General features: G+C 35.3%; 1 protein-coding gene across 1 annotated transcript in view; it reads left to right on the forward strand.

The window, feature by feature from the left end:
• Positions 1 to 21738, forward strand: part of PTPN4 (protein tyrosine phosphatase non-receptor type 4) — a 363873-nt gene extending 342135 nt beyond the window's left edge. Inside the window, 8 exon segments of the mRNA XM_077151764.1 lie at positions 4245 to 4411; positions 5275 to 5365; positions 5450 to 5511; positions 8862 to 9008; positions 16004 to 16132; positions 16730 to 16878; positions 18159 to 18294; positions 21645 to 21738. Coding sequence (XP_077007879.1) covers positions 4245 to 4411; positions 5275 to 5365; positions 5450 to 5511; positions 8862 to 9008; positions 16004 to 16132; positions 16730 to 16878; positions 18159 to 18294; positions 21645 to 21728 — 965 coding nt within the window. The 3' untranslated portion in view covers positions 21729 to 21738.
• The last annotated feature ends 711 nt before the right edge of the window (positions 21739 to 22449 follow it).

A 22449-nucleotide genomic window follows, 5' to 3' on the forward strand; every position in this document is an offset into this window, starting at 1 on the left:
CCCTTTTGGTCGAGAAGGTTTTCTCAATCCCTTGATGCTGAATCTCAGCTCATTCTGGGATTTCTGTCCCACGATGCCAGGAAGATCCACACCCCTGGTAGTCATGTCCCACGTAGACAGGGGGAGGGTGGTGAGTCTGCTTGCTGTGTTGGCTGGAGAGAGAGGCCATATCTGAGCAACAAAAGAGGTTCTCTTGGGGGTGACTCTTAGGCTTAATTTTAAGTAGGCTTGACCTATCCCCTGTGGGGTTAAGTTTCATATGAACAAACCCCAAGACTGGGAGCTCAGCCTATAGCTTTGGTTGTCCACGCTGCTTGTAAGAATATCAAGAATTCAACTTGGGGAAGTTGAGTTTTCCCCCGTTCTCACCATTCCCCGAAGGGGACTTTGCAAATACTTTTCCAGTCACTGATCAAATCACTCTGGGACTCATCAGGGTATCACCTGGACAAACCAACAAAATCTCATGTCCTATACAAAGTTCCATGTACATAAGGTGTTCAATCAACTATCTACATAAGTTATATTAGGAGATGCACTAGTCAGAGTATAGATTTGTACCAATAAACATGTTTTGCTTTAGTCTCACACATTAGTTGAAATTTTAAAATATTAAGTACCATCTATTTTCAGCACACTGCAGTAATGACATTCTTTTGTTCTTCCTCATACAAAAACATTTTTTAAATTTATACATTTGGTCACTTTCATTATACACTCTAGGCATTCCTAGATTACACCATCTCAATCTTTATCGTCTATCTGTCTTTGTGATTTCATTTATGCCCCAGCCCTCCTCCCTCTATCATTCTCATATGCAGCTGCATTCAGTGTTTTAACATAATTGTATTACAGTTAGGTAATATTGTGCTGTCCATTTCTGAGTTTTTATATTCAGTCCTGTTGCACAATCTGTATCCCTTCAGCTCCAATTACCCAATATCTTACCCTATTTCTATCTCCTGATGGTCTCTATTACCAAGGAAATATTCCAAGTTTATTCACTAATATCAGTTCATATCAGTGAGACCATACTGTATTTGTCCTTTCGTTTCTGGCTAATCACACTCAGCATAATGCCCTTCAGGTCCATTCATGTTGTTACATACTTTATAACTTTATTCTGTCTTACAGCTGCATAATATTCCATCTTATGTAAATGTCACAGTTCGTTTAGCCAACTGTCTGTTGATGGACATTTTGGCTGTTTCCATCTCTTGGTAATTGTTGATAATGCTGCTATAAACATTGGTGTGTAAATGTCCATTTATGTCCTTGGCCTCATGTCCTTTGAGTAGAGACAGCATATAGATGGGTCCTGTTTTTTAATCCATTCTGCCAGACTATGTCTTTTGATTGGAGAGTTTAATCCATTAACATTCAGTGTTATTACTGCATGGGTAGTACTTTCTTCTACTGTTTTGCCTTCTGGATTTTATATGTCATATCTAATTTTCCTTCTTTTTACCTTTACTCATAGTCTTCCTTTCTACACTCTTCTCCACACCTCTCTCTTCTGTCTTCGTATTTGTCTCTAGTGTTCCCTTTAGTATTTCTTGCAGAGCTGGTCTCTGGGTCACAAATTCTCTCAGTGATTTTTTGTCTGAAAATGTTTTAATTTCTCCCTCATTTTTGAAGGACAGTTTTGTTGGATATAGAATTCTTGGTTGGCAGTTTTTCTCTTTTAATAATTTAAATATATTTTCCCACTGTCTTCTCACCTCCATGGTTTCTGCTGAGAGATCTGCGCATAGTCCTATTAGACTTCCCTTGTATGTGATGGATTGCTTTTCTCTTGCTGCTTTCAAGGTCATCCTCTCTTTCTCTTTGACATCTGACATTCTGATTATTAAATGTCTTGGAGTATGTCTATTTGGATCTGTTCTCTTTGGGGTACGCTGCAGTTCTTAGATCTGTAGTTTTAAGTCTTTCAGAAGAGTTGGGAAATTTTCAGTGATAATTTCCTCCATTAGTTTTTCTCCTCTTTTTCCCTTCTCTTCTCCTTCTGGGATACCCACAATACTTATATTCATGCGCTTCATATTGACTTTCAATTCCCTGAATCCCTGCTCATAGTTTTCCATTTTTTCCCCTATATTTTGTTTTTGGATTTTCAGATGTCCCGTCCTCCAGTTCAGAAATACTATGTTCTGTCTCTCAAAATCTACCATTGTAGGTTTCCATTTTTTTTTTCATCTCTTCTACTTTGTCTTTCATTCCCATAAATTCTGTGATTTGTTTTTTCAGACTTTCATTTCCTTCTCTTTGTTCTTTCCTTGCCTTCTTTATATCCTCACTCAATTCATTGATTTGGTTTTTGGTGAGGTTTTCCATGTCTGTTCGTACATTCTGAATTAATTGTTTCAACTCCTGTATGTCATTTGAATTGTTGGTTTGTTCCTTTGACTGGGCCATATCTTCAATTTTCCTAGTGTGATTTGTGATTTTTTGCTGGCGTGTAGGCATTTAATTACCTTAATTAGTTTATTCTGGAGATTGCTTTCACTTCTTCTATCTAGGGTTTTCTTGCTGGATGAATTTGTTGTCTATCTGTTGTTTGGCATTCCATTCAGCTTTATCTGGACCTTTAGCTTAAGTTTTATTTAACAAAGGAGAATTTTTCAGTTCTTGTTTTCTTGTTTCTTGCCCTGCTTGTGTGGTGCCTTTCCCCCACACACACATAGATATTATAGACCCCAGTCAGATTTCCCCAGACCAAACTGGCCTCCTATCAGGAGGAAAGAGTCACCTGCGTTGGTTTTCCCTGATGGTGAGACCCAGCAGGTTGAAAGACTTTCCTGTGAAGTCTCTGGACTCTGTTTTTCTTATCCTGCCCAGTATGTGGTGCTTGTCAGACTGCAGGTCCCACCAGCATAAGATGATGCGGTACCTTTAACTTTGGCAGACTCTCCCTGCTGGGGGCCTGGTGGAGACAGAGGAGAGGTTGTAGGCTGGTTTTAATGGCTTCAAATTCCCAAGCCCTGGTGTCTGAATTCCTTGATGGAGGGATTCCACCTGGGTGGGGTTTCACCCCTCCCCTGGGGAAGGCGCAAGCTCCAGATAAGCCCCCAAAAGAGCTCACTTCTGCCTATACCTGGGGCAGTTGCAGCCTGAAAAGTCCTGCAGCTGTATCCAGAAGTAGTCAAGCCTTTGTAGATACACAGCCACAAAAACCTCTGTTTCCTTCCTTTTTTCCCCCCCCTTTTTCTATCAGTCCTGCCCCCTTGGTGCCGGGGCAAAAATGAGCAACCTCTGCTTTGATCAGGTTCACCTAACCTGGGGGCCTATTTTTAGTAGTCAGAATTTGTTAATTAGTTCCACAATTGGCGTTTGATTGTGCCCAGCCCCTGCTGCTGTTAAAGTCCTTTCCTTTCCCCTCTGGGAAGTGGCCTGTGGGGGAGGGGCGCTGGCCACCATAGCTTTGTGAACTCACGGTTCTGGGGGGTGCTCGCAGCCGGTCCAGCTGGTCCAGACTGGGGTACGCTGTGTGTCCAGTCACTATCATGGCTCTGGGAGCTGTTCTGTACTGTTTCTGGTTATTTAGTAGTTGTTCTGGAGGATGAACTAAAGTGCGCACATTGTTAAGCAGCCATCTTGACCCAGAAGTCCTCTGATGCTCCTTTTATCTACGATATGGGCAGCTGAGTAAAAAATAAGGATTAGAAAATAAATAATGGGGGAACAATTGTTAAAACTGAAAATAATATATATTGATAGATGGAAAATACAGTGGTCAATGAAAGGGTGGGGTAAGGGGTATGTTATGTATGAGTTTTTTCTTTTTTCTTTTTGTTTCTGCTTCTGGAGTGATGTACATGTTCTAAAAAAATAATCAAGGTAATGAATATACAACTATGTGATGATATCGTGGGCCATTGTTGTACCATGTGTGGAATGTTTACGTGTTAAGATTTATAAATAAAAATATTTTTAAAAAAATGAGTGAGTCTATTTAGAATTATTTCTTAGCACCTGTCCTTTTTTTTTTTAATGTATCTTCAAATTATCAACATTTCTACCCATTTGGCAAAGAACCTTTCTTTTCCCCATAGGCACAATAAAGCCCTCGAACTCCACAACCACTCTGTCCCTTTCCCTACACAATGGCACCAGACTCATCTGGTATTATTCTTAATAAATTAATTATTTTTCCAGACACAAAGCTAAAGAACATCCCTGGTACGTTCACATCATCAATTGATTAAGATTTCCGTGTGTGTGTATTTTTTCTTTTGTTTTTTTAGCTGTATATGATGTAGTGGAAGAAAAGTTAGAAAATGAGCCAGACTTCCAGTACATTCCTGAAAAGTCCCCAGTAGATAATGTCCATCAGGATGACCATTCCCTGCGGGAGTCAATGATCCAGCTAGCTGAAGGGCTTGTCACTGGAACAATCCTGACACAATTTGATGTAAGTAACATTGAGTAGAAAAGGTGTTTGCCCATATTTTCCAATTAGTTTCATGTTTTTTTTTTTTACCTCGCTAAACCTACCATCCATGATAATATATGATGAGGGGTAATAGAAAGGGAAGGAAATTCTGAGCAATACTATGTTTAACATAAAAGTTTAAAATTCAAAGTTTTAAAATTGTTCCCAGAATACTAGTTATGCTTACATATATGTAAATATCTATTGAAAAGAGAGATAAGGAAATTCTGTGTGTTACCAAATTAAATTTTTTTTTATAATTAAATGATGAATGTATTGTTTTTAGGAAAGATACTATACAAAGATAGGCTACTGTAGACTTAAAATCCTGATTTAAAGGAACTTACTAAAATTTATAACTTGTGATATTTAACTCTTATTTTTGTCAGTATAGTTGGCCATCATTAACATTTGTTATACTGAAGTATGTTATAAATTTTTGTAACTTGACAATATTTTAAAGCACATCAGTTTTTCTTTTTAAAAAGTTCTTGGTTCATATTGCTTAATTCCTCCAAAGTAAATGAAAACTAAATGTTTTCTTCAGATTTGCTATTCAAAACTTCAGGTACTTTTGCTGTAAGCAAAAATTGATTTCACTTTGTTTTACCAGTTTTCAAACTGTGATATACAATTCATGTTAGAAATTGCATAGAAATCAGCTCTATAAAACTAATTTAGTACCCTACTCGCCTAATAATGTATATCGTTTTGCAGATGACGTTGTCAAAGGAAAAATACCTCTTTCCTGTTAGTATAGAAACGGGTCTGAAAAACAAAACAAAAATTGTTGATAGCCTGCTAGAGGAGTCTTTCACTTTTATTTTATTTTTTATTTTTAGCAACTGTATCGAAAAAAGCCTGGAATGGCAATGTCTTGTGCCAAATTACCTCAGAACATTTCTAAAAATAGATACAGAGATATTTCGCCTTGTAAGTATCTATTATTTCAGTACATTAAATTTAATCTTTTTAACATGACTTTATTAAACATTTCATACTTTTAAATTTTTTCAGATGATGCTACACGGGTTATTTTAAAGGGTGATGAAGACTACATCAATGCAAATTATATAAATGTAAGTTTACTTTTATTATGTTTTTATTGTTAGGGTAAGAGTGTCTACAGTTTATAAGTAATCTTATAAACTGAGGTTAATTCCTTATAGTTTAAAGCCTAACTTGGAGAGAGTATTAATATTTCCAGATTCTGAACTATATTATAAATATAATCTTTTAAAAAGTAGTCTGGTGGGCGGGCTACGGTGGCTCAGCAGCAAGAATGCTTGCCTGCCAGGCCAGAGGACCCGGGTTCGATTCCTGATGCCTGCCCATGTAAAAAAAAAAAAGAGAGAGAGAAAAAAGTAGTCTGGTACTCCATGCGAGAGACCTGGTTCGATTCTCAGCACATACACTTCCCCCCACAAAAAAATTCAACAAATGGTCCTTCAGTAACAGGATAGTCACATGGAAAAAGAATGAAATGTGACCCCCACCATACAGCACACAAAGAAAAAGTTGTTTGGTACTGGCAAATTAATGTACAGGTAGAGTAGTGAAATAGAGTCAAATAAATACTAGAATTTTGTTTATGACGAAAGTAACTTTTTAGTTCATTGGAGATAAAAGATTATCCAACAAATGGATATATCATTGTAACAAAAACATCACTATTTACTTTTAATTTGCTTTTTAAAATTATATAATATATACACAAAGCAAATAAAAAGGCAATAGTTTCAAAGCACTCTTCATCAAGTAGTTATAGGACAGATCCCAGAATTTGTCATGGGCAACCATACCATCATCTCAGATTTTTCCTTCTAGCTGCTTTAGAACATTAGAGGCTAGATTAATTTACTTTTTCCTTAACTTTACAATATACAAAATTTCAAACATACAAAATAAGGGGAAAAAGTAAAGTGAACCTTTGTATATATTACCCAGCTTTAACAACTGCCAGCTCACAGCCAATCTTGTTTCGCCTATTCCCATTCCTTTCACATACCCAGATTGTTGAAGCAGATCCCAGATATCTTATCATTCATCTTATTATTGACATCAAAGTGTATTTCAGAGATATCAAAATGTAAAGGTAAAAAGACAAAATTATGAAAGTCCTTAAAGGAAATATGTGAAAATTATTTAAAATCTCAGAAAGGGAAGGTTTTTCTAACTTTTAACATGTTTCTGAGCCATAAATAAAAGTTTGATAAATTTGGCAATGCAAAAATTTTTAATTTTGATCTTACAAAGTTCCAAAATTGAATGTAAAGAAACACTGCATTGCTTTTTTTATTTCTTTGCTTTGTATATATGTTATACTATACAATAAAAAAGTTTAAAAATAAAAAAAAAGCACTACAAAGGGCTCATTTCTTTAGTATACTAAAATCGAATCAAAGAACCGAATAAGAAAGATAAAGATAGCCCAATGAAAATTATGGGTGAAGAACATGCAAAGACAATTCATAGAACCAAAAATGCATATGACATTTTATAAACTTTTTTATGGACATTTTCAAATTTATACGAAAGAGGAGAATAACATGAAGAACTTCCAGATTTAACAGCTATCAATAAATGCCAATCTTGTTTCATCTAAACACAACCTCTCTGGATTTTTTTTTCTTTTGATGGAAACTGATGTTTTCCCATTAAGAGCCTGAGGGAAAAAAGATTAAGACCACTCAGTGGGTCATTACTACCCAGTCGATGGCCTGAGCAACAGAACTGCAGACCAGTCTTCAGTTGCAGGCTGAGCCCAAATATATCATTTCATTTGTAAATATTTTAGTCTGTACCTTTGATAAGGATTCTTTTTGTTTTTTTTTTTAAGTAAAAGCACAATATCATTATAACACAAAAATAACAATAATATACGCATTTAAATGAAAACTGCACCTAACTTAATTCACAATAAAAGTACAAATCCAAGCTACAAGGAATTACAATTTTTACCCATCAGATTAAAGGATCATAAAGTGTCTAATCCTTTATCTTAAACCTTGGGATCAAATGTGCTTTGGAATTCAGGAATTTTTAAAATTTAGATAGGTTATTCCGTGCATATGCCATATACTGTAAAAAGTAACATTCTGTGGAACAGCACTTTGTAATCATTGTATTAATATTCCACAGGAAAATATGATTATTCCTACTAAGTGGGACAAAGACCAAAAATAGTCTTAGGTGAGTTCAGGTCAGATTTTGCTGTCAAATGAGCCTGGATCAGGTCAGATTTACAAAAAAAATGAAAAAACTTAGATTTCAGAGTGTTGAAGATTTCAGAAATGTAGATAAGGGATTATCGGTGTATAATGAGAGTAGGGGAAAATATGCTTTCCTAGTACATTATTGGTCGAAGTATAAATTGGTACAGTTTCTTTCACAAAAAATTTGACAGTATCTATGAAAATATTAAATGTATGTACACTTTGACCCAGCATTCATATTTTTTCCTGTTGCCCATATAAGTATATTTCTACATTTGCACAAAGATACTAGGTTTGCAAAAGTATCTAATCTGTGTGTGTACTGTGTGTGTAGCAGATAGATTAACCACAACATAAATGTCTGTTAGATATGTTATGATACAGAGCCATTTAAAAGAATAAGGTTTTAGAACCTAAACTGATATGATCTCAAAGATAGAGTAAGTAAAAAAAGAAAAAAAAAAGGTGCAGAACAGCTTTGTTAGTATGCTACCATTTATGGCTTGCAGAAGATTGAGAAGATAATAATATATATGTGTTTGTATGTTATGTATAGAATATCTCTGAAAGAGCATATAAAAAACTAGGAAAAACAGATTGTACTTCTGGGCATAAATGAGTTGGGATGGGAGGGAGGCTTCTTTGGGTGGAATACACTCTTTGGTGTTCTTTGAAATACCAAGTATATATCACACCTTTTTTGTTGTTTAACATCAAAATATAGTTGGATGACAACTATTTTCCCCAAACATTCATTATCTTACCTATGTGTGAAAATAATGAATTTAAGATACTCTTCAAACACCCTTTAAAGTTATTTTATATATAAAATCCGAACTAAAACAAATGGCAGAATTTTTGTTCATCACAAATTTGACCAATAAACTGTTTACAGATAAATATTTCTTACGTCTGTACCAGGTCTCTGCCTGTCTGAAACAGGGTAGCATTGCTATTAAACTATAATAGGATCATATTTAACAATATTAAATTCTTCTCCATTAATTGAAAGATTAATATGTAAAATGACTGGACCTTGCTAAGAAGTTTCCTCTATACATTAAAAAAGACATTGTTGATAAAGATTTGTTTTACTAATTTTGCAGTTTATCGAGACTAGTGGAATTCAATTAATAATCATTTAGTGGATGGTTTTCATCATAGTAAACAGTGACAGTTCAAAATTTGTCATATTTCCATGCTTTTCGTTTTAGATGGAAATCCCTTCTTCTAGCATTATCAATCAGTACATTGCTTGTCAAGGGCCATTACCACACACGTGTACAGACTTTTGGCAAATGACGTGGGAACAAGGCTCCTCCATGGTTGTAATGTTGACCACGCAAGTTGAACGTGGAAGAGTAAGTTATTTCTGAACATTTTTTGAGTTATGTTACTTGTATAATCCAAATAGTTAAGTTGATTTAGCCTCTTTTATAACTGTAAAATGAACTTTAAACATTTTTTTTCTGAGGTCTCATGATTAAAATCATCATGATTAAGTGCTTAAAACTGTGAGTAACACAATACATATATGATATGTGTTAGCTATTATTATTATCATTGTTACTATTAAAATGGTTAAACATCTGATAAAGGGCTTTATCTGGAATATATAAAGAACTCTTACAATGTGAAAATAAAATGACCAACAACCCAATTAAAAAAATGGGCAAAGATAGACATTCCTCCGAAGAAGATATACAAATGGCCTTTAAGCACATGAAAAAATTCACAGCATCATTAGTTATTAGGGAAATGAAAATTGAAAACACAAGGAAATAATACTTCACACCCAGTAGGATTACTTAAAAACAAAACAAAACATGATAACAAGGATGTAGAGAAGTAGGAATTCTCATACATTGTTGGTGAGAATGTAAAATAGTGCAGCCACTATGGAAAACAGTTTGGTGGTTCCTAAGAAAGTAAAACACAGAACTATCATATGACCGAGCAATTCTACTCCTAGGTATATACCCAAAAGAATTGAAAACAGAGACTCAAACAAATATTTGTACACTCAAGCTTATAGCAGTATTATTCACAAAAGCCAGAAGGTAGAAACAACCCAAATGTCCATCAACAGCTGAAAGGATATAACAAACTGGTGTGTGTGTGTGTGTGTGTGTGTGTGTGTGTATATATATATGTATATATGTATATATATATATATATACACAGTGGTATATTATTTAGCCATATAAAGGAATGAAGTTCTGATACATGTGAGAACATGGATGAACCTGAAAGATTTCATGTTAGGTGAAATTAGATACCCAAAGACAAATATTATATGATTCTATTTACATGAAATACCTAGTTCTGTAAATTTATAGAAACAAAAAGTAGATTACAGGCCACCGGGAACTGCAGGAAGGGGATGGAGAGGTGGCAAGGGATAATGGGAAGTTATTGCTTAAAGGGTACAGAGTTACTTTTGGGGGTGATAAAAAGGCTTTGGTGATAGATGGTCATGATGGGTAGCACAATGTCATAAATGTAATTAATATCATTGGATTGTACACATGAAGTAGTAGTTAAATGGGAAATTTTGTGTTGTATATATGTTATTACAATGATTTTTTTTTAATGGGCAAAGGATTTGAATAGACAGTTTTGTAAAGAAGATAAACCAATGGCCAATATGTATATGTAAAGATGTTTAACATCATAAGCTATCAGGGAAATGCTAATCAAAGCCACAACGGAATACCCACTTCAAACCCAGTAGGATAACTAAAATAAAAAATAAAACAGATAATAACAAGTGTTGGTGATGATGTGCAGAAAATAGATCAAAGGATTAAACAAAAGTTACCATGTGACCCACCATTTCCTCTCTTAGGTGTATACCCAAGAGAATTAAAAACATATGTCAAAAAAAAACTTATGTCCATTATGTTAAGTGAAATAATTCAGACACAAAAGAACAAATATTGTATGATTTCACTTATATAACCTAATTACAATATGTAAACTCATAGACATAAAATATAGAATATAGGTGTTTCACTTTGCTAAGACTGCTGGAATGCAATATACAGAAATGAGTTGACATTTACAATGGGGATTTATTAGCTTGCAATTTACAGTTCCAAAGCCATGAAAATGTCTCAGTTAAGGCATCAACAGGATGATGCCTACTCCGAAGACAGGTTGCCAGCATCCGGGTTTCCTCTGTCAGCTGGAAAGGCACATGGGCATCACCTGTGGTTCTTCTCTCTAGGTTCCATTGCTTTCAGCTTCTTTATGTCCTTGCTTGCTTCTCCAGACTTTTCTCTGTTAGCATTCTGGATGTTTCTCTCTCTGAGCGCTCTGGACTTTTCTTGTCTTTTATTCTCATAAAGGACTACAGTAAAGGATTAAGACCCACCTTGAATGCACTGGGTCACATCTCAAGTGAAGCAACCTAATCAAAACGTCCCACCAACAATAGATCTGACCCCACAGGAATGGATTTTTAAAAGCATGCCCTTTTCTGGGGAACCTGACAGTTTCAAACCAGCACAGTAGGTTACCGGGATATAGAATGAGGCTAAAGAATAGGGTGTGGTTGCTTAACATGTGCCGCAGGTTTAACTAGGATGAACTTAAATGTTTGGAAATGTACGGTGGTGATGGTAGCACATTTATTGAGAGGATAATGAACAGTGCTGAATGGTCAATGAGTGGAGTGGAAAGGGGTAGTTTAGAGTCATGTATGTCACCAGAAGGAAAGTTGGAGGTTGTATTAATTAGGGTTCTCTTGAGAAACAGAATCAACAGAAAATGCAAATATAAAATTTGTAAAAGTGTCTCACGTAACCATGGGAACACAGAGTCCAATATCCGCAGGGCAGGCTGTGAAGCCGACGATTCCAGTGGAAGGTCTGGATGAACTCCACAGGAGAGGCTCGCTGGCCGAAGCAGGAAGAAAGCCTGTCTCTTCTGAATCCTCTTTAAAAGGCTTCTAGTGATTAGATTAAGCATCACTCATTGCAGAAGACATTCCCCTTGGCTGATTACAAATGGAATCAGCTGTGGATGCAGCTGACATGATCATGATTTAATTCTGTGAAATGTCCTCATCGCAACAGACAGGCCAGCACTTGCCCAACCAGACAAACTTGGCCAAATTGACACATGAACCTGACCATGACAGAGGTTAAAACATGAGAATGTATAGCACAGTAAGTCTTGTGGTGGAATGTCTTTGATTATATACAAATATTAAGAAATTCTTTCATGGACTAGAACAAATGTATGACACTATTACAAGGAGTTAATAATAGAGGGGTATATGGGGAAAAAATATTCCTATTGCAAACTGTGGACTATAGTTAACAGTAATATTTTAATACTCTTTCATCAACACTAACAAATGTACTATGCCAATACTATGAATCAGTAATGGTGGGGGGTAAAGCATATGGGAGAATATGGGTTTCCTTCTTTATTGTTTATTTCTTCTCTAGAGCAATGAAACTGTTCTAAAATTGATTATGGGGTGTATGCACAGCAGTATATGACGATACTGTGAACTAATAATTGTACACTTTGGATGGTTTGTATTGTGTGTGAATATATCACAATAAAACTGCATGTTCTAGTTTGCTAGCTGCCAGAATACAATATTCCAGGAATGGAATAGCTTTTTAAAAAGGGAATTTAATAAGTTGCTAGTTTACAGTTCTAAGGCCGAAAAAATGTCCCAATTAAAACAAGTCTGTAGAAATATCCAATCTAAGGCATCCAGGGAAAGATGCCTTGGTTCAGGAAGGCCAATAAAGTTCCGGGTTTCTCTCTCAAGTGGAAGGTCACATGGTGAACACAATCAGAGTTTCTCTCTTGTGGAAAGGCACATGGTGAACACGGTCAGGGTTCCTCTCTCATCTGGAAGGGCACATGGTGAACCTGGTGTCATCTGCTAGCTTCTTCTCCTGGCTTCCTGTTTCATGAAGCTCCCCAGGAGGCATTTTTCTTCTTCATCTCCAAAGGTCTCTGGCACATGGATTCTGCTTCTTGTGGCTATGTCATTCTGCTCTGTTCTTTCTGAATTTCTTTCATTCTCCAAAATGTTTCCTCTTTTATAGGATTCCAGTAAACTAATCAAGACTCCACCCAAATGGGTGGAGACACGCCTCCACCTAATCCAGTTTAACAACCACTCTTGATTAAATCTCATCTCCAGGAAGATGATCTAATTACAGTTTCAAAATACAGTGCTGAATAGGGATTTGGAGAAGTGGCTGCCTTTACAAAATGGGATTAGGATTAAAACATGACTTTTCTAGGGTACATACATCATTTCAAACCAGCACACTGCATTTTAAAATAATGTCCACATGAAAACTTGTACATGAATCTTTCTAGAAGCATTATTCACAGTACCTTCAAAGTGGAAACGACTCTGACGTCTAATAGTTGTTGGATGGATAGATAAAATATGGTATATTATACAATTGAATATTATTTGCAATAAAAAGGAGTCAAGGAGTGATACATACAACAATGTGAATGAACTAGAAAACATGCTGTGTTAGTTAGATTCAGTTGTCAACTTGGCCAGGTGAGCATACCTAGTCTTGTTGCTGAGAACATAAGCCAATGGTGCGTGAACCTCATCTGTTGCCAGTTACATCTGCAGTCAGCTAGGAGGTGTGTCTGCTGCAATGAGTGATGTCTGACTTAATTGGCTGGTGCTTAAATGGGAGATTGCAATGTAGCACTGCTAGCAGCTTGGCATTCCTCATCTCAGCACTTACAGCTCAGCCCTGGCCCTTGGAGATGGAGAAAGAAATTACCCCGGGGAAAGTTGTTGGAACCCAGGGGCCTGGAGAGAAGACCAGCAGAGACCATCCTGTGCCTTCCACGTAAGAAAGAACCTCAGTGGAAAGTTAGCTGCCTTTCCTCTGAAGAACCAACAAAATAAATCCCCTTTTATTAAAAGCCAATCCGTCTCTGGGTGTTGCATTCCAGCTAGCAAACTAGAACACATGCTAAGTGAAAGAAGCCAGTCTCAAAAGACAACATATTGTATGATTCCATTTATAGGAACTTCCTAGAATAGGCAAATTTGTAGAGGCAGAAAGATTAGCACCTGCCTAGGACTAGGATGGATACACTGAGATTAAAGGGATTCAGAGTGACTATGGATGGGTATGGGGTTTCTTTTTGGGTTGTTGAAAATGTTCTACAAGTGATTGAGGTGAAGGTTGTGCAAGTCTGTAAATACATATAAATATAAAATGAATTGTACATTTTATATAAGTGAATTATATGGTATGCAAATTATATCTCAAAATAACTGTTAAAAATGTTAATTATGAATATAAACAGATAAAGTTTGGCATTTTATTTGAATATTTCTTTACCTAGTTGTTAATTTAAATCCAGGAAAGATCACTGTTAGTACACCTTTCTACCACCCTCATAGTGATAATTAATTCAGGCAAGAATTAATCATGAATGGTAAAATATAATATGAAAGCTTGTTGTAAACAGTGTATTTTCCCAGTCTCAAAAACTGTAAGATTGGTTATTATTACAAAGCAATCGAATCATAACAGAAAAAAAGTTATGGAATCATAACAAAGTAACAAAGAAAAAATGTTAATAGTTGGCAGATCTGGATGAAAGGTATATGAGAAATCGTTATATTACTCTTGCAACATTTTTACAACTTTGAAAGTACTTGAAAATTTTATACATTTAAAAATTAGTCGTAGGCTAAGCCCTTGAGGCTTGCTCTTGTGAAGCTTATTTATGTAGCAAAGAAGCTTAGCCTAACTGTGGTTATGCCTAAGAGATACTTCCAGAGGACCTCTCTCTTGTTGCTCAGATGTGGCTTCTCTCTCTGTAAGCCCAACTCTATAAGTAAAATCATTACCCTCTCCCCTACGTGTGACCTGACATCCAGGGATGATAGTTGTTCTAGTTTGCTAGCTGCCAGAATGCAATATACCAGAAATGGAATGGCTTTTCAAAAGGGGAATTTAATAAATTGCTCGTTTACAGTTCTAAGGTCGAGAAAATGTCCCAATTTAAACAAGTCTATAGAAATGTCTAATCAAAGGCATCCAGGGAAAAGATACCTTGGTTCAAGAAGGCTGATGAAGTTCAGGGTTTCTCTCTCAAGTGAGACGGCACATGGCGAACACAGTCAGGGCTTCTCTCTCGGCTGGAAGGGCACATGGCGAATATGGCATCATCTGCTAGCTTTGTCTCCTGGCTTCCTATTTCATGAAGCTCCCCGGGAGGCGTCTTCCTTCTTCATCTCCAAAGGTCGCTGACTGGTGGACTCTCTGCTTTGTAGTGTTGCTCTCTCTGAGTCTCTCTGAATCTCCAAAATATTCCCTCTTTTATAGGACTCCAATAAACCAATCGAGACCCACTCAAATGGGTGGAGACATGTCATCCCCTAATCCAGTTAAACAACCATTCTTGACTAAATCACATCACCTAGGGAGATGATCTCATTACAGTTTCAAATCTACAGTATTGAATAGGGATTATTCTACCTTATGAAATGGGACTTATATTAAAACATGGCTTTTCTTAGGGGGCACACTTCCTTTCAAACCAGCACAATAGTCTCCCTGGCACCGTGGGATATGACTCTCATGGATGAGCCTGACCCTGGTACGATAGGATCAACAATGCCTTCCTGACCAAAAGGGAGGAAAGAATTGTAACAAATAAGGTATCAGCGCCTGAGAGATTTTGAATAGAGTCAAGAGGCTACTTTTGGGGCTGCTCTTAAACAGGCTTCAACTAGATATTGCTGTCTGTCATGGTTTACCAAACCCAATCAAAACCATTCCTGCCAACCCTGAAAAATACCAGGGCTTTATCTGAGATTCAACAAAGGTTTCATGCATGTTGATTACTTTCCAGAAACCTACAACTGCCAAATGGTTCCTAGACCAGATGAGTCCTGGAACCCAGAGGGGCCAGCCTCTCTGGAACATAAACTAGTTCCAACCCCCTGTATCGGCAGCCCTTTCCAACATTAAGAGGTTAGGATGGGCACAGTCCAGATACCTCTGGATATTCGGAAGGGGATCAGGGGAGTGGTGGAGTTACAGCGGAGTAGATGGGATTTGGCAAATGGGTATGACTGCTAGGTCATTATATTGATATTTCTTTTGGTCTCCTGTGTCTTGGAGCAGCCAAAAGGAAAAACCTAAAATTGTGGAACTGTAACCAATACCAAACTCTGAAATCTCGTCTATAATTAATTGTTGTGGTGTGCTTTGAAAGGCTTTTATATATATATATGTATGTTATTTTTCACAATTAAAAAAATTTAAATATCAGTGACTCTAAATTCGTATATTTATATATAATTTTTTTTAACATCTGTTAATATCAGGTTAAATGTCACCAGTATTGGCCAGAACCCACAGGAAGTTCATCTTACGGGTGCTACCAAGTCACCTGCCACTCAGAAGAAGGAAACACTGCCTATATCTTCAGGAAGATGACAATATTTAACCAAGAGGTAAGAAGACAAGCTATCCATTCATTGGAACTGTTGTGTTTAACATGAAGACTTTGAAAGTTGAAATTTTTTTTAGTACTGATTGCTAGGAAATACTACAAAAATTTACTGAATTCCTACATTGGGATACTTTGAAATCTTATGAAGAATATTCTCCTATTGTGTAGTAAGTCTATTTCCAATTTCTATAGCTATATATGAGTGGTCAATTAAAAAGGAGTTTAATGAGTAATACTACTATCATTACTTTGCCTATTCACAATACTTTATTATACCCAGGATGTGTTTGATTCTAAAGAATTCTTTCTCCAGGTAGTATCAATAAGGTATTGGGTTTGTCTGTGGAAATGGAAAGGACAATTAAAAGCTACCAAATTATTTCCATTTTTAAAAAGGGTAGAGGAGAGCAATGTCTCTAGAATAGTTTATTTCCTTTGGTTGAAATTTGGGGTTTTAGTGAATTTACATACTACTTTTTAAGGGGGGCTAGGAGAAGTTGATTTTGCTTTCTTTCTAAAATTAAAATGGCATGAATATTTATTTATACCTTAAAGATAATTCCTAAGTCCAGGTGTATTATTTTTCATTTGCACTTAGAAAAATGAGAGTCGTCAACTCACTCAGATCCAGTACATAGCCTGGCCTGACCATGGAGTCCCAGATGATTCAAGTGACTTTCTGGACTTTGTTTGTCACGTACGAAATAAGAGGGCTGGCAAGGAAGAACCTATTGTTGTTCATTGCAGGTATTCTGTTTCCTGTCTTTTATGAATGGATAGGTAGGTCATTTTCACAAAGGACAATGTATTTTATTTTGTCCTTAAGCAATTTTCTTGCAATTGTCAGTATGATAACCAGAGAGAAATCAAAGCTATACTTTGAAAGTTAAAAGGCAAAGGAAGTGTTTGGCAGAAACTTTATCATAAGAGGTAAAAATACCTATTGTTCTGATTCTTAGACCTCATTCTTCTCATATTTTAACGTATCTGAAAGTGGAATGTGACTTACAATTGAAGAGGTCTTAGATGTAATGAAATACAATATTGTAGGCATTAGGTTGCAGCCTAATGTTTAGATTTCCTCTAAAGGAAAAGAACCTCCCAGCAAGGTTCTTCTTCCTGACCTGTGGCACCTCCTAGGACATTCAGTGATTATTTCCACCTCTCTTGGAATGGCTCTTTGCAATGACATTACAGTTCCAAAAGCTCCAGGTGAACACTGGTAGATTACCCTCTATTCCCTTCCCAGGCTGCTTCTGCCCTCAGCGGACCAAGCACAACGTACTTTGGCTTTCACTTTCACTGACCTAGTGTTTAAGAGGCAGAGATTAAATCTGCCCTGTCTTGACAACCTTTGTTATACAGTGATTTATAAAAGAGGATGTATTGTGGTATCACTTCAACTGTAAACTGTCCAGTACCTTTGTGAAGGAGACATTCAAATAATCAAACCACACTGTGAGCCAAATATTTAAGGGAAAAAAATGGCAAGAATATTAAAACACATTAGACCATTTTATATCCCAGATCCTCCAATAGCTATTCCATCAATGCAACCAAGAATACTTCAGAAACTTATCCTTGCCTGTCTGAATGGTAAATGTATAATTAAAATTAAATTTTGGTCAAAAAAACTGATTTGATAGCATAAAATATCTTTGGTGCATTTGTTAATGAATTATTCTTGTATTTTTATTATTTTGCACCTTAAAGAGGGATTGCTTAATAAATTTCTGTACTTAGTTCAGATTTTTAAGATGAGTAATTCTTTAAAATAGTATTGTTACAACTAACAATGAGTGAAATACAAATCATTCCATCTCTTTTAGGTGAGTCAAGAGTTAATTTATTTCATTATTTTTTTCCTGTTTTCAAAATATTTTCTAGTTGACTTGTTACTTTCATAATCTAAAACATTAAAATGAAATTCTGTATTTTGATATGATACTTTCATTTTCCACACAAAAGCCACAGGAAGTTTAACAGAGAAATATCAGGAAGACCTTGCCCCATGTTTTCTTTTTTAGTGCTGGGATTGGGAGAACAGGTGTTCTTATTACTATGGAAACAGCCATGTGTCTCATTGAATGCAATCAGCCTGTTTATCCACTGGATATTGTAAGAACAATGAGAGATCAACGAGCCATGATGATTCAAACCCCTGTAAGTACTGAATTTACATACATGTTTGAATTCTCAATATATGATTTTTTTGTTGTCCAAGTCATATTTTATATGGTGTAAAATAAAGGTCTGATATCATTCTTTTGTATATGAATATCCAGTTGTCCAGCCATCACTTATTGAAATGAGTTTTATTTTCCCCATTTAATGAAGTTAGCACCCTTAGAATCAGCTTGCCTGTTTCTACCTCAAAGGCTGCTGCATTTTTAATAGGGATTACATTGGATCTGTATATCAGTTTGGGAAATATTGACATCTTCCCAGCCATGAACAAAGGCTGTTTCTGCTTATCTAGGTCTTTAATTTCTTTCAACAATATTTTGTAGTTTTCAGTGTGCAAGTTTTGTGCTTATTTAATAATAATTAAATTATTAAGTGTTAGTCTTTTTTGATATTTTGTAAATGAAATTGTTTTCTTAATTTCACTTTTTGGTTGTTCATTGCTGTCGTTCAGAAATACAATTGATTTTTGTGGATTGTTCTTATAACCTGCAGCCTTGCTGAAATCATTTATTAGTAGTTTTAATAGTTTTTGTATGTGTATGGATTTACTAGCATTTTCTACATACAAGATCATGTCATCTGAAAATACAGATAGTTTACTTCTTCCTTTCCAATGCAAATGACTTTTCTTTTTTTTATTTTTCTTTTACTTTTTATTTTATTTTATTTTTCTTGCTTAAATGCCCTGGTTAAAGACTCCAGTACAGTGTTGAGTAAAAGTAGCAAGAGTAGACATGATTTTCTTGTTCCTCATCTTAGGGGGAAAACTTTCAACATTCTACCACCAAGTGTCATATTAGCTGTGGGTTTTTCCTAAATGCCCTGTAACAATTTGAGGAAGTTCCTCTGTTACTGGTTAAATGTTTTCATCATGAAAGGATATTGGATTTTGTCACATGCTTTTTCTGCATTTGATATGATAATGTGTTTTTTGTGTTTTATTCTATTAATGATTATTTATTACATCGGTTAATTTTTGGATACTAAACTACCCTGGATTTCTTGGAATAAATTTCACTTAGGCTTGTTTTTATGTGTTGCTGCATATGATTTGGTAGTATTTGCTTGAAGACTTTTACATCTGTATTCATATATAATGTTTTTTCGGTTTTGTTTTTTTAATATTATGGGTTGTGTAAAGTCGAAATTCAAATAAGGTTCACATATTGCAATTGGTTTGTATGTTCTTAATTCTCTTTTAATCTGTAGCTTCCTCCTCCATCTCTTTTTTTTTTTTTGCTACTTATTTGATGAATAAATCTAGTATTTGCACAAAATAATTTCCTGCAGTCTAGATTTTGCCAGTTGTATCCCCATGGTGGTGTTCTCTGTGTTTCCTAAAAAATGGTAATTGGATCTATTAACCTCAGCCAATTTAGGTGGCCTTATGTTCATCCTTTGAGAGGCACATAATATCTAGTTGTCTTTGCTTTTATAATGTTAGCAGCCTGGGTGATCAATGCCTACATCCATTAATTCATTGGGGTTGAAAAATGATGCCATTGTAATTCTATCATTTTTGTCTCCATTTATTAACTAAAATAATTCTCTAAATAGAAACTTCTCATCTTCTCAATTGATTATTATAATGAGTTGGTTCACTAGCCTCCCCCAGTGACGACCAATTGTTTTAGTTTGTTTTGGCATTTTGAAATAATGTATTTAAATATATTTGATATATTTAAACCCATTGTTGTTATTTTTATTAACAATGCTTAAATTGTCCCATTTTTACCCATGGGGACCTATTTAAATGCTTCTGAGTCCTTTTGTCAAGACCCTAATAATTTTTGATAGCTTCATGGCTATCAAACAAAATATTCTAGGTCCAACTTACACATTTCCTGTCACAGACTTGGAGTCAGTCTTTTCTCCTAGAAGTCTTGGTTCATTTTATTGGGAAATGATTTTAGGGGCCACAATCAGAATCCAGGAGATTTTTTTTTTTTTTTTTTAACATGGGCAGGACCGGGAATCCAACCCGGGTCCTCTGGCATGGCAGGCAAGCATTCTTGCCTGATGAGCCACCGTGGCCCGCCCCCCAGGAGATTTTTGCTGTTGGGTTAGTAATTGTCTCAAGAAGTCTTCAGCTGCCAGAAGTAGTAAAATAAATTTATCATAAGTTCATACTGATGCTTCTAATTCAGGAATTTTAACTTAACCTCTTCTATCTTAACACCTTTCTCTCCTTTGTTTATAAAATATTGGTTGTCTGCAGTTCCAGCAATGAAAAACTTAGACTGTCACAAGTACTCATTTGTTTTATTCTATATTATACAAGAGTCTCAGAATAGCACCACCAAGTACTACCACCAAAAGTGTGGTTACTGAAAAGAGTTTTCAGGTTTTTGCTTACAGTTCTTTTTGTGTTTAGAATGTATCCTAAAAGAAACGTGTAGTCAAATTACCATTTTAAAGCCATCTAAAATAGCTCCTCTGTGTGTAGTTATGTCATCAACTAAATGTACACTTAAGTTCATTTGTTTTATTTTATTTACAGTTTTTAGCAATTTTAAAAATCAGTTTTTTATGTGCTGTATTTACATGTCTCCAAAATTAACTTTATAAAAGTACAATGATGTATTCAAAGAAGTCTAACCTGTTCCTATACCCTGTTTTCTCCTTCCCTTTGCAAGAAGCCATTTTTTAATGATTTCTCTTTCCCTTTTATTTTTTTAAACATAGGCAGAGATACATATTTATTTCTGTTTCTCTCCTTTCTTATTTAAAATAACATACTTTTCTAGACCATGCTTTTTTTACTTAACAAAATGTCCTGGAATCAATTTATAGTGTAGTCTGTAGAGTCTTATTCTTTGTTTTGTTGTTGTTGTTGTTGTTGTTTTGCCACTCTATAGGATTCCATTGTGAGGATATTCTGTAGATAAATTTCTTAGTACCTTATTGCTGGTAATTATTTAAATTGTTTCTAGGTTTTGTTATTATAAATAATCCTTCAGTGAATGACTTCATTCATGCATACATCTGTTCAATTTTTTTTTTCCTAGCTTATCTTTTGGATAGATTTGTGGCAATGGAATGGCTGGGTCAAAGAGTGAATTAATGTAATATAGATTATTAGCTGTTGCCAAATTCCTCTCCATAAGAATTATAGTAGTTTACATTCCTATCAGCAATGTCTGAGAGGATTTTGTCAACAAATTAGGTTGTCAAACATTTTAATTTTGCCATCTCTTTGGTGAAAAATGCTATCTGTATGTGGTTTTAATTTGCATTTATTTTATGAGCAAACTGAATGAGATGTTTGACTTTTTTGGTTTTCTGGTTTTTCTTATCAATTCTGTTATCTCTGTTTTCATTTTCAGAGTCAATACAGATTTGTATGTGAAGCTATTCTGAAAGTTTATGAAGAAGGATGTGTTAAACCCTTAATAACATCAAATAAATAAGAAAACAACATGATGGGGCTATGTATTGGAAATCCTCTTTCCATTATATTCACTGTGCCATAATACTACTTGCAGGAAATGGCATCTAAACAAAAACTGAAGAACTAACAAAAACTTTGAAAACTTCAGCACTGTTGCACTTTATGTTTAAAAAAAAAAGAAGTCTCTCTCAAACTATTTAAGTCATGTGTTTGAAGACTATTTCATGCTTTGCTCTGAACAATTAGTGAATACTGAATATGTTCAGGGTAATTTATGAAATTTTGTGGTGGTGCCATGCAGTCCCCTTCTAACAGAATTGCCACACAGAAAGCTCAGAATTTTCATTATCTTTGTTATAAACCTGTATCTGAATGCAAAAAGAAGTAAAAATCAGGAGTCAGCCATGGTCTTTTCCAGTGATTCATGAACTTACATATACTGATTTCCAGCTTTTATTTTTAAAAACTTTAGCAATACCATTCTCAATATTAGCCAGTACACTGCCTATGGATGCAGCACATCTTTCCCTTTACTTTCCCCATAGAGACCTGCTATTCATAAGAAGAAAGGTGGAATTTGCTTTTCCCAGGAAATGCTGCACATTGTCCATTTTACCAGCATCTTATAGAAAGTATAACTATGAATCTACAAACTTTCTTGGATTTAATAATGTAACTTATATCTATCATAAGGTTGGCTTATTCCAAATCATGTGATTTCACATACTTGATGTAAATGA

The sequence above is a fragment of the Tamandua tetradactyla genome, chromosome 3 (assembly GCF_023851605.1).
Source record: "Tamandua tetradactyla isolate mTamTet1 chromosome 3, mTamTet1.pri, whole genome shotgun sequence".
Classification (NCBI taxonomy): domain Eukaryota; kingdom Metazoa; phylum Chordata; class Mammalia; order Pilosa; family Myrmecophagidae; genus Tamandua; species Tamandua tetradactyla.